General features: G+C 31.5%; 1 protein-coding gene across 1 annotated transcript; it reads left to right on the forward strand.

The window, feature by feature from the left end:
- The first annotated feature begins 711 nt into the window (after positions 1–711).
- LOC109182506 (fimbrin-2-like) lies at positions 712–11,984 on the forward strand. Its single transcript, XM_019332632.1, has 14 exons — positions 712–1,006; positions 1,097–1,267; positions 1,517–1,758; positions 1,865–2,036; positions 2,970–3,008; positions 3,304–3,372; positions 3,455–3,571; positions 4,775–4,986; positions 5,509–5,664; positions 5,803–6,002; positions 6,103–6,260; positions 6,434–6,530; positions 6,821–6,912; positions 11,607–11,984. The coding sequence occupies exons 1-14, from the start codon at positions 920–922 to the stop codon at positions 11,769–11,771; spliced, it is 1,977 nt and encodes a 658-aa protein (XP_019188177.1). The 5' UTR covers positions 712–919; the 3' UTR covers positions 11,772–11,984.
- Positions 11,985–12,234: the final 250 nt, after the last annotated feature.

Genomic DNA, 12,234 nt, shown 5'->3' on the forward strand with positions numbered 1-12,234 from the left:
AGGACGATATTGTATCCCGTACACTCACTATCACTTATTTTTGCTACGTACATCAATAAGATTTGTATCTTGTAATTATAATAATATGACCAGAGTAGTCGAAATAAGATTTGTAACTTAATGTTCGTCAATAAACAACGAAGATTAAAAAAAAATATTAATGAGTATCACTTAAAAGATCTCAATAAGATATTTTTAATAATATATTTTGTAACATTGATTTTATTTACACAAAACATAAAGAATAATATGTGTAAATGGTAATATGCAAATTGATGTATATGTTAATGCGACTTGACTGAAGTTATTTTTAATCTAATTTTTCATAATATTAAATTTAGTATTAGTATATAAAGTTTATATATTTAGAAATTATACTAAAAGTATTATTAAACACAAAGAAATCAAATTTAAAAAGAAATAAAAAATACTAAAAAAAAAATAAACAAATAAGAAATAGTTGGTTCGACCAATGAATAATAAGTAGAACTGGGACGAAGGAAGTAATAAACATGGTCCATATCTAAGTCACAACTAGCCTTTGTCCTTCACGTTTGAACTTTTAATAAACTTCCTTTGAACTTCACTTTTAACATCTCTTCATTAATATTTTTATAGTTGTGACTTGTGATTCACCAACTGACCGTACTAGCGGTTAACATCGGGGACAAAATGGTCATAGTTTGAATTCCTTAGAACATCTCTGTAACACTGCCAGCTTTACTCGTCCCCAGTGTGCGATTCACTCTTCTGTTAAGTTTATCACTGATCTTAGTGAGAGAAACAACCATTGAAATCCATCCAAAGCAATAACAGCTTCTAGAGAGAGAGAGAGAGAGAGATACTTTGCGAATTGCGATATTTTCATCTCATTTTCTGCTATTAGAATCGGAACTGCGATCAAGAGAACAGCAAAAAAATGGCGGGCTATATAGGAGTATTAGTATCGGATCCATGGCTACAGAACCAGTTCACGCAAGTTGAGCTTCGGAGCTTAAAATCTCAGGTAATTTCTTTTCTTTTTTGCTTATTCTGGTTGAAATCTGTTTTGGATTCATTCATTGTTGTTTATGTGCATTGTGCACGATTCGTGCAGTTCATGACGATGAGGAAAGAAAGCGGAGGTTTGAAGCTGGGCGACTTGGCGGCAAAGATGTCAACACTGAAACATATCGGAGAGAATCTTACGGAGCAAGATAGAGATGCGTTTCTCAGAGATTCGTATACAAACTTGGATGAAGACGTCGATTTTGAGCTGTTTCTCAGGGTAGAACTCGTAGATTCATACAGTTCAGATACAGGGATTCTAGATTGATTTATAGAAAGATAATTGCATTCTGTTTGGTTGCGAATACAAATAGACTACAAATTTAAACGGAAAAAGAGAGAAAGAAACTTGATTCGGTTCTAAAGTTTGAACTGTCGAAACTCTTTCAATCAAAGAAGACCTATGGATTCGATTGAGTTAATCACTATGTTCTTAATGAAAGTGATCAGCTTTTTAAATCTGTTTCAGGTATATTTGAAACTCCAAGCACATGCAACAGCTCGAATGGGAAGTAATGCAAAAAATCCATCAGCATTTCTCACGTCTCCCACTTCTACTTTGCTTCACACAATTAGTGGATCTGAGAAGACATCATACGTTGCACACATAAACAACTATCTGGCTGAAGATGAATTCTTAAAAGGATACCTTCCAATAGACCCTTCAACTAATGATCTCTTTGAGGTTGCCAAGGATGGAGTTCTTATTTGGTGATCATTGGTTCATTCTTAATTTTTTGTTATTCCCTTCCGTTAATCAAACTTTGTAATCTAATATTATTTCTGTGTTTTTTTTTTTTCTCTTTATTTGATGCAGCAAACTTATAAATCTTGCTGTACCTGGAACAATTGATGAAAGGGCGATAAATATGAAGAGAATAATCAACCCCTGGGAAAGGAATGAGAATCTTACTCTAGGCCTCAACTCTGCAAAGGCAATTGGATGTACTTTGGTCAACATTGGAACTCAAGACTTCATTGAAGGAAGGGTATGTGTGACTTCACCTTGATGAAAGCTAAAGTATGGCTTGAAGCTACCTATGGTTCTTTTAGGTCTTCCATCTGTAACTGAACTGCATTTGGTTTGTTCATTGAAAATATGCCCCTGTTTCTTTTTTATTTATATACATTTATAAAAAGTTCGAGAGTTGCTTATGGGTATATCCGTATATACTTTTTTCTTTCCAACAGCAAATACATCAGTCTTGCATTAAGAATGTACAGTAACTCCTTTCTTTTATTAGCTTTTGGTCAAGAGGACTGCTGCAACCTGATGTGTTTAATTACTTACTAAATGCAAACTTTTCATGTAATAGTGGGTGATACTTGTGAAAAACAATGGTCAATATAATTTGTCTAGAAGTGAATTGAGGACATTATATAAATTCGGTTGTCAGTTTTGGCATTTTTGTTTATTCAAGGACAACATTTTGAGTCCAGTAACATTACTAATTCCCAAATTGTTTCCAGGCATGCCATATTCATTGAATATGTTTTAAAATACTTTCTTCATTTCTGGTTACTTGATTTGATATCCTTAGTTTTGGAATAGTTTCTTCCTTTCTTGGAACATCCTCATTGTTTAAAAAGTGTCTTTTTTAGCAGGCAAGTTTGGATTTTCTCTAAAGGAAAGGCAGGAAATGTTAATCTACTAGGGTTTTGAACTTTTTTTTTAAAACTTAACATGACAGCTTGCATGAGTTAAGCTTATACTCTTTAACCTGGTTGTGTTAAGAAGATCTTGTCATGTTTTTCCACATAATCAAAATGTTCTATCATTCTATTGTTCAAATCCCTCAAACCAATTTTCAACTTTATGAATATTAGATCTGCTTGTGGAATTTTGTAGTTACCTTTTAGGTTTCTTTGGTTCTTCTATACTCCTTGGATTAATACTCTTACTTTTCTTCCCCCATTTTCAGAGGCATCTTGTTCTTGGTGTGATTTCTCAAATTATTAAGGTAAGGCTTCCGAGTGACAGTCACTTTGTAATTTGAAATTTTGAATTCTTAAACTGATAGGTCCTACTTAGATACTGTGTATGGCACACTCATTAAGTAATTGATGGATTGAATTTTCAAACTAATTGTACATACATTGTTAAGTATTTTTCAACTACAAGTGATAGGAAGTACTGAAGCATTCATCAAAACTTTCTCAAACCTTACAGAAAAAGATAGCACCACAAATATAGAATGTGAACTTTAATACTTAGCATCTGAAAAGAACTTGATGTTATAATTCATGTTGTTGCAGATTCAACTACTGGCAGACCTCAATTTGAAGAAAACACCTCAACTGGTCGAGTTGGTTGATGATAGTAAGGTAAAGAAGCACTGGCTAGTTTCACTTTAGTAAGACTGATACATTAGACAGCCTGATAAGTTTTATCATGTTCAAAAATCAGGATATAGAGGAACTGATGAGCCTACCACCAGAAAAGATCTTGCTCAGATGGATGAACTTTCAATTGAAAAAGGGTGGATACAAGAAAACAGTTACGAACTTCTCGTCTGACATAAAGGTATAATTTTTTGTTCTTTCCATCTTTTATTCTACAAATTTCAAAAGTAAGTTCATGACCATTCTAAAGTTTATGAAAATTGTACCAAAATGATAGAAGACTAGAGTACTTTGATGTTGCTGAAGTTGTGCCAATCTGTTTGTATTTAATGCTCCATATTTACTATTAACATGAAGTCCAGAGTCATTGCTTTAAGGAGTGACTAATGATTTTAAAGTATAGGTTTTCTTTCTCATTTATTGTCACCTCAAAGACAAACACTAGATTTTTTTGAAGGATATATATATATATATAGAATTAATTTCACTTTTGGTCCCACGACTTTTGAATTCTTATCATTTTTGGTGCACAATTTTAAATTTTTTTAATTTTGGTGCCTAACTTTGTTATTTTTATCAGTTTTGGTCCTTCTAGTCAAATTGACGGTAAAATATTTCCGAATTTTATATTTTAGGGGCAAAATCGTCATCCCATGGAAAGATCTTCAATATTTAAACAAAAGAAAAATCATATTAAGATGAAAAAAAAGAGTTTGCCAATGGTTGAAACTATAAATCCCATAGATCTGTCTGATTTCTGCCCGTCTTTGCCATTATTCTCATCATCAAACACCTATACATATAATTTTACAGTGATTTTGTTTAGATATTGAAGATGTTTCCTTGAGATGGCGATTTTACTCCTAACAATATAAAATACTGCAACATTTCGCTGTCAATTTGGGCGAAAGGACCAAAACTGATAAAAATAACAAAGTTAGGCACCAAAATTAAAAATTTTTAAAGTTGTGCACTAAAAGTGATAGAACATCAAAAGTCGTGGGACCAAAAGTGAAATTAATTCTATATATATATATATATATATATATATATATGTCAAAGATATTTTAAGTTTACTAGACTGGTTCATTGATTAGGCAGTTGTTCATAATTTTTCCTTTATACCAATGCTTAACCTTGTTATATCACTTCTTTTCTCTACTTACAACCTCTCAAATTTCATTTAACATCCAGAAGGAAAAAACCTCAGTACTTTTGTTTTATTAAATTGGTTTGTATCAAGAACTTTTCTTTTTAAGTTCCTCCAGTTATAAATGAAAACTTGATTTCTCTTGAGGATGAGTTGCACTATCTGCTATCATTGTGTTTTACAGTTTCTAAAACCCTATGCCACTAATTTTGAGATATTGACACCTTTCTGTAGGACGCTGAGGCTTACGCTCATCTCTTAAATGTTTTAGCCCCTGAGCACAGTATTCCAGCAACCATGTCTGTGAAAGATTTTCTAGAAAGAGCTAAGTTGGTTCTTGAACATGCAGATAGAATGGGCTGCAAAAGATACTTAACTGCAAAAGATATCGTGGAAGGTTCTCCTAATCTTAACCTTGCATTTGTGGCACATATCTTCCAGCATAGGTGAGAAAACACTAAACACTTTTGGACCTTACAGCTTCAAAGCAGGTGTGATAAGTCAGATTTATTTTATATTTCCATCTCAACAGTCAACATATGGAAAGGTGCTTTCAAGCTCCTGCTGTAGAGCTTGAGCAACTCTTAAAAAAAAAAATTGAAAATTATTGCATTTCAGCTTTTGCAAATCACATATTTGAAGACTAGGAAGATAACTGTGGTTTAACTTTTTCTAGATATTCTAAATTTAACAGCTCTTTTCTTCTATACATTTTCATCACTAGTAATATATGTATCTCTATATCACTATACCATTTTCTTGTTAAAAGCTAATTTTATGAACACCATCTCCTGAGCATTAGAGCAATCCAAATCTTGCTGATAAAAGATTAAATTGAGTTGTTATTTGCAAGTTTATGTGTTATTTCACACTGACAATAATAGTAAACAATTCATATTATTTCTTCTTACCTTTAACATATGATTTTCGTCCTGTCAAAAAGCTGACAGTGAAGTGTTCTTCTGTAGGAATGGACTTTCAACACAAACAAAGCAGATTGATTTTCTTGAAATGACTCCTGATGATGCTCAAATGTCCAGAGAAGAGAGAGCATTTCGATTTTGGATCAACAGTCTTGGAAATTCTTTTATGATAGATAATGTCTTTGAAGATCTTAGAAATGGGTAAGTGCAATTGTGGTATTGATATCAAGAAACAAAAAAATACCATGCCAATGAACCAATGTTTGTACTTGAGCCAACTGTTTCAGAAAGAGTGAAAATTAAGAACTTGAAGTAAAAATTAACTTCTATTTTCTGCAGATGGGTGCTTCTGCAAACACTTGACAAGGTGTCCCCAGGAATTGTTAACTGGAAGATTGCAACTAAGCCTCCAATTAAGATGCCTTTTAGAAAAGTGGAAAATTGCAACCAAGTTGTCAAGATTGGGAAACAATTGAAGTTTTCCCTAGTTAACATTGCTGGGAATGACATTGTACAAGGAAATAAGAAATTAACATTAGGTATGACTACCATCATGTTTGTTGTATTTTTTGTAGTATAAAAAGCATCAATAAAGCATTTTAACCTGAATAAGTTTGTTCTTGAACCTCCTGTTTTCAGCTTACTTGTGGCAGTTAATGCGGTTCAATATGCTTCAGCTTTTAAAGAATTTGAGGTCTCATTCCCTTGGAAAGGAAATCACTGATGCAGACATTTTAGACTGGGCTAACAGCCAAGTGAAAAGTTCTGGAAGGCATGGCCATATGGCTAGCTTTAAGGTATCTTTTCCAAAGAGTTCTTTTAGATTCACCTTGTAGATATTATGAGGTGAAAAAAGCTGTTCTGATGAGTATTCAGATGAGTTTTCCATCCAGTTTTTTGCAGTTACCATGGTTAACATAACATTTCTTGATTTGCTTCATCCTAGGGACTAATTAAGGTTATTTTACAGGATAAAAGGCTATCAGATGGTGTCTTTTTCCTTGAGCTGCTTAGCGCAGTATATCCTCGAGCTGTCAACTGGAGTCTAGTTACAAAAGGAGAAACTGGTATGTTTGTTTTTAATTTTAATCAGATCAATGGCCTATTTTCAATATTTTTCCTGATTTATCTTAAAATATTGTTAAGTCCTTTAATTTGCCGTGCTTTTTCTACTTTTCAATATAGACATTTTTCCTTGTTGAGTAAATGTCTTCTAAATAATGCTGTTAGTTTGTGTAGGGGTGCATTCTTTGTTGTAGTGTTTAATTTGACCTCTTTTTTACTTCTTCTTCTTTTTTTTTTTTTTTTTTTTTTTTTTTTGGTAATTAATTTCTTAAAAAAACTTTGGGTGATGTAGAGGAGGAGAAAAAAATGAATGCAACCTACATCATTAGTGTGGCAAGGAAGCTCGGATGCTCTATCTTTATACTGCCTGAAGATTTAATTGAGGTAATACTTTCTGATCAGTTTGCCCTTTATTATTATGCTACATTGCTACTAGCGGAAATGTGGAATATTGTATATTGTGTGATTGAATAAATACTTAATAAGAAAAAGAGAAAAGTGCTTCGAACTTTAATTGGAAAGTTAATTAACTCCTTAAATTCTTTAAAGGTATTTTTTTTTTTGAAAATAAATTCTTTAAAGGTATAATTAAACTCATCAACAATTTATTTTGATACAATGAAATTCAAAAACTGGTTAATGATCTGCTATCACAAGTTATTAGAATTCCGATCACACTCCGACGAAATTTCAAGTAAAAAAGTGACCGGCGACGGCGAACGGTTGCCAGTAACGGAGGGTGGCTAGATCCCTAATGACATGTGATAGCATATCATTAATCGGTTTCGAGCTTTATTGCATCAAAATAAATTGTTAATGAGTGTGATTGCACTTTTAGGGTGTGTTTGGTTCGCACATAGGAATCGAAATCGGAATGGGTATCAAATACTTGGTAATAGTAATGGGTTTTGGTGAAAATATTTAACATGTTTGGTAGTAAGGGTGGAATGAGAATGGTTACTAATAATAGTGCTTGAGAATGAATAAAGGAATGAAACCTTTATTTTTTTTGGATATGAGTTTTTCAATTGATGGGGTATTCGAAACCCATTGTAGTATTCTAAAAACCTATCAATCAAACAATAACAATCACTTCTATACCCATTCCTATGGGCAAAACCCACCAACCAAACACACCCTTAAAAAGTTTAAAGAGTTAATTGACTTTTTGGACTTTTTAGCTAAAGTTGGAGCGTATATTTAACCATTTTTCCATAAGACAAATACTAAAACTATAAAGATTAAACACAATAGAAATAATTATTAATTAATACATCATTAACAAAGAAAAAAATATAATTATGGGAAAAAATTGTATGAGTGTTTGGTTTAAGAAATATTTTAAGATAATATAACACTAAAGGAAATATTTTTTTTTTTTGAATTATGCGAAATAATATGAACCAAACACCTCTTAAGTGTAGGAAAAGATAAACACACTACAAAAGTTAGGCAAATTTTTCTATGACCTCGTCTAACATGTCTCAAGAGACAGGTCAAGTCACAAAAATTTGGGATGAATTTATAAATATTATTTTTTTACAAACTATCTATTACAATTTTGCTATAAAGTATTACATTTATACTATAAAATATTATATATATATATATATATATATATATATATATATATATATATATATATATATATATAAAGATGAGTTCTGGTGCGGAGATAGCTTTCCGTGCGATTGTGCGGTAAACATAAAATGACGCACCTTAAACATTCAAATGACGCACCTTAAGCATTCAAATGGCGCACCTTAAGCACACAAACAAGGCACCTTAAGAACACACACACCATGCACCTAAAGTTTTAAAATTGCGCACACAAATCACGCACCTTAAGCACACAAACAAAACACCTTAAGAACACAAACCACGCACCTAAAGTTTTAAAATGGCGCAGCTTAAGCATACAAATCACGCACCGTAAGAAAGAAAATTACGCACCTTAAAAAGGAAAACCACACACCTAAAGTTTTAGCCCAACGCACCTTTAAGTTTCAACAACTGATGCACCTTAAGCACACAAACCACGCACCTTAAGAAGGAAAACCACGCATCTAAAGCTTTATATCGACGCACTTAAGTTTTCAACACCTGACGCACCTTAAGCCACACAATACAAAAACCACTCACGTTAAGCACAAAACTCACGCACCTTAAGAAAGAAAATCACGCACCTTAAATTTGACCTAGATGCAAAAAGACCAAATTACCACCGTGTATCTTTTTAATCAGAGTTAATTTAGGCAAGTAATGGCTCAGATTTAACTGCACAATCGCACCTGAGATGGCCAATCGCATCACTGTTAATTCTGGACGTTAATTTAGGCAAGTAATAGCTCAGATTTAACCGCACAACCTCACCTGAGATAACCAATCGCATGGGAAAATATATATATATATATATATATATATATATATATATATATATATATATATATATATATATATATATATATATATATATATGGGCCGTTGATCAAATCTAGATCAACGACTCAAATCAATGAAAATTAAAAACAAAACGTGCATCATGCCAACATGCATGCAAATGATCAACTGTCTCAAACTGATGCACTTTAAGATATAAAACTACGCATCTTAAGTTATAAAACTACACACCTTAAGTTTTAAACTGATGCACCTTAAACTAGAAAAGTGACGACCTTAAGCTACAAAACGACGCACCTTAACCTTAAAATTTAAGCACTTTAAGTTTTAAATTGATGCACCTTAAACTTGAAAGTAACGCACATTAAGCTTTAAACATACGCACCTCAAGCTATAAAACTCCGCACATTAACCTTAAAACTTAAGCACCTGAAGTTTTAAACTGATGCACGTTAAGCTAAAAAGTGATGCACCTTAAACTTTAAACATACGCACCTTAAGCTATGAAACTACACAACTTAAGCTATGAAACTACACACCTTAAACTTTAAACATACGCACCTTAAGTTTTGAACTTATGCAAAATTACTATAATGCCACTGCATTTTTTTTAAAAAAGTTTTCTTCCATCTGGATTGTTGATTTTGGCTAGATCATGGAGTGAGACTAAATCACATCTTTCACCTACAACCTACTAATATAAGGCTTAAAGTATTAATTATATTGGCAATTTTGCTATGTAATGTCATTCTATTTTCTGCAAATTTTCTATTTATAATTTTTCTATAAAGTACTGCATGTATGCTATAAAGTATTGATGATATCTGCAATTATGTTATGTAATTACTTTATTCTCTACAAAATAAGTATTACATTTATGCTATAAAACATTGTATATAAGGCTTAAAAATATTTGCAATTATGTTATATTATTATTTTATTTTCTGTAAATTATCTATTGCAGTTTTGTTATAAAGTGCTATATTTTTTTTATATAAATATTATATATATATAGAAAGCTTAAAGTATTAGTTATATATGCAATTATTTAATATTTTAATAATTTGAGGGGGAAAAAGAAGGCTAACATTAAAAAAAAAAAAAAAAAAAAAAATAGTATACAAAAATATAAGCACAAATATACAAGCTTTGCATTGACTTCTTTTATAATTATATGTATATATTTATAGAGTTAATTCCCAAAATGATCTTTCGACTATGGCCTTTTCTTAAATGGGTCCTTTGATTTTTAATTTCTCTAAAGTGGTCCTTCAACTTTTGAATTTTAAGTTAAAATGATCTTCCATTAGCTTTGACGTTAAGTTGGTATTAAAATGAAAGGTAAAATCTAAAATTTAAATTTTGCACTCCAATTTAAATCAATATGTGATTCCTTTCAGCAGTATGTGCACATATTTCTTCAAATTAAATTCTTTCTCTCCTAAATCTGCAATCAAAATGTGAGATAATCAACTAGAATGCCAAAAAAGTTCATCTTCAACTTCATCCACAAACTTCCCAAGGCACAGATTTTTGGCCTTCTAGTTGATTATCCCACATTTTGATTACAGATTTAGGAGAACAAAAACCTAATTGAAGAAATATGTGCGCAGATTGTTAAAAGGAATCACATATTGCTTTAAATTGGAGTGCAAAACTTAAATTTCCAATTTTACCCTTCATTTTAACATCAACTTAACGCCAAAGCTAATCGATGACCATTTTGGCTTAAAATTCAAAAGTCAAAGAATCACTTTGAAAAAATTAAAAGTTAAGGGACCAATTTGAAAAAAAGACCATAATCAGAGGATGATTTTGAAAATTAACTCTATATTTATATTAGATATATCATCACCCAATACTAGCCACACTGGGAATATCATTGCGACTATTCATGTAATTTCATCATTGTTAATGTATACGTAAATAATAATAATACTTACACATAATAATTATAATGCTTATGTAAAAAAAAAAAAAAAAAAAAATTATAATGCTTACCTCATATAACTTTATAATTTTTATTTACATTGATAATTTTGATACTCGTTCATTACCGTGGAAAGACCTATCAAGTGATCAAACTAAAAAAATAGCGCGCGCGCCCACACAAAAAAATCTAAACTACCTTTTATAGTACATATTCTTGTACTCTTGCATGGCCTAATTAAAGAAAGGATTATATATTTTGGGATACGAAATCTATCTTCCAATAGTTTTGTACTCTGTAACATATAAGTGCATATGAAACTTCAAGAAAATATGCAAATGGAATATCTATAAATGTTAACATAGTATGGTCACTGTATACAATCTACAAAATAAACACAAATTCTTATTAATCACACTACCTAGATAAAGAAAGGACAAATGAACTTATATTTATATGGATAAATAGAACTTTTTTTTGAATCAGACATAATTCTTTACAACATAGTTTCTGTTTTATACTTTATCATTCGATTTGAGTCCAAATAATTAATGCCCACCACCAGATTCGATCTTGTGACCATTCATTTGGAATGATAACAAATGTGCCATCACACTACATAATAGTTGGCAGGCTTTCAACAAACTGCTCTAAAAATTAAATTAAAATCTCAATATCTTACCAACTTTAGTACTATATCTAACAATAATATAAAATATAAACGGGAATGCATGTTTAAATTTGGCAGGTAAACCAGAAGATGATTCTTACATTGACAGCAAGTATAATGTATTGGCACATGAAACAACAGCCTGTAGAGGATCGAACAAGTACTTCATCAGATGGGGAGATCAATAGCTTGCCTGAGACAATCTCAACCGCAGATGATTCTGCCTCAGAGTCTTCAGAGTAGAACAACAACACATACATATATATCCTTTGCAACATTATCTATCTGCCTAAACTCTATTCTCTGCTTCAGTTTTTATTTTTGTTTTACACTTACTATTTTGGGTGTCAATTTTTTGAAAAGCTTGAAAACCATATATTACTAGGTTGCATGAATATGTATAGTGGATGGTGTAGCCTTGGATTGCAATTTATTACAGAGGATTATTTTTCACCCAATTCAAAAAAAAAAAAAAAAAGCATACGAACACTTGTAAGTTGTAAATGATGAAGAATTTGATTTGTTTGTTGGTAAGAGAAGCCAATTATGTACGGCTGGTTCTATCGTGCTCCCCATGTGGTAAGGATTTAGACAAAATTGTATGGCATGTGAAACATGTATCATGTAATATACTATTCATAAGATACCACCAAATTGAGACCCAACATTAAGTATTATTGCGTGGCAATCATTTATAAAATGCGTG

Source organism: Ipomoea nil, unplaced genomic scaffold (assembly GCF_001879475.1).
Source record: "Ipomoea nil cultivar Tokyo-kokei standard unplaced genomic scaffold, Asagao_1.1 scaffold1074, whole genome shotgun sequence".
Classification (NCBI taxonomy): Eukaryota; Viridiplantae; Streptophyta; class Magnoliopsida; order Solanales; family Convolvulaceae; genus Ipomoea; species Ipomoea nil.

Bases quoted from the DNA above. Each gene is read 5' to 3' on its own strand.
- LOC109182506 (XM_019332632.1), top strand. From the start codon at position 920: ATGGCGGGCTATATAGGAGTATTAGTATCGGATCCATGGCTACAGAAC. The intron at 6,003-6,102 runs GTATGACTACCA...TCCTGTTTTCAG, and splicing joins AAATAAGAAATTAACATTAG to CTTACTTGTGGCAGTTAATG. The intron at 6,531-6,820 runs GTATGTTTGTTT...TGGGTGATGTAG, and splicing joins AGTTACAAAAGGAGAAACTG to AGGAGGAGAAAAAAATGAAT.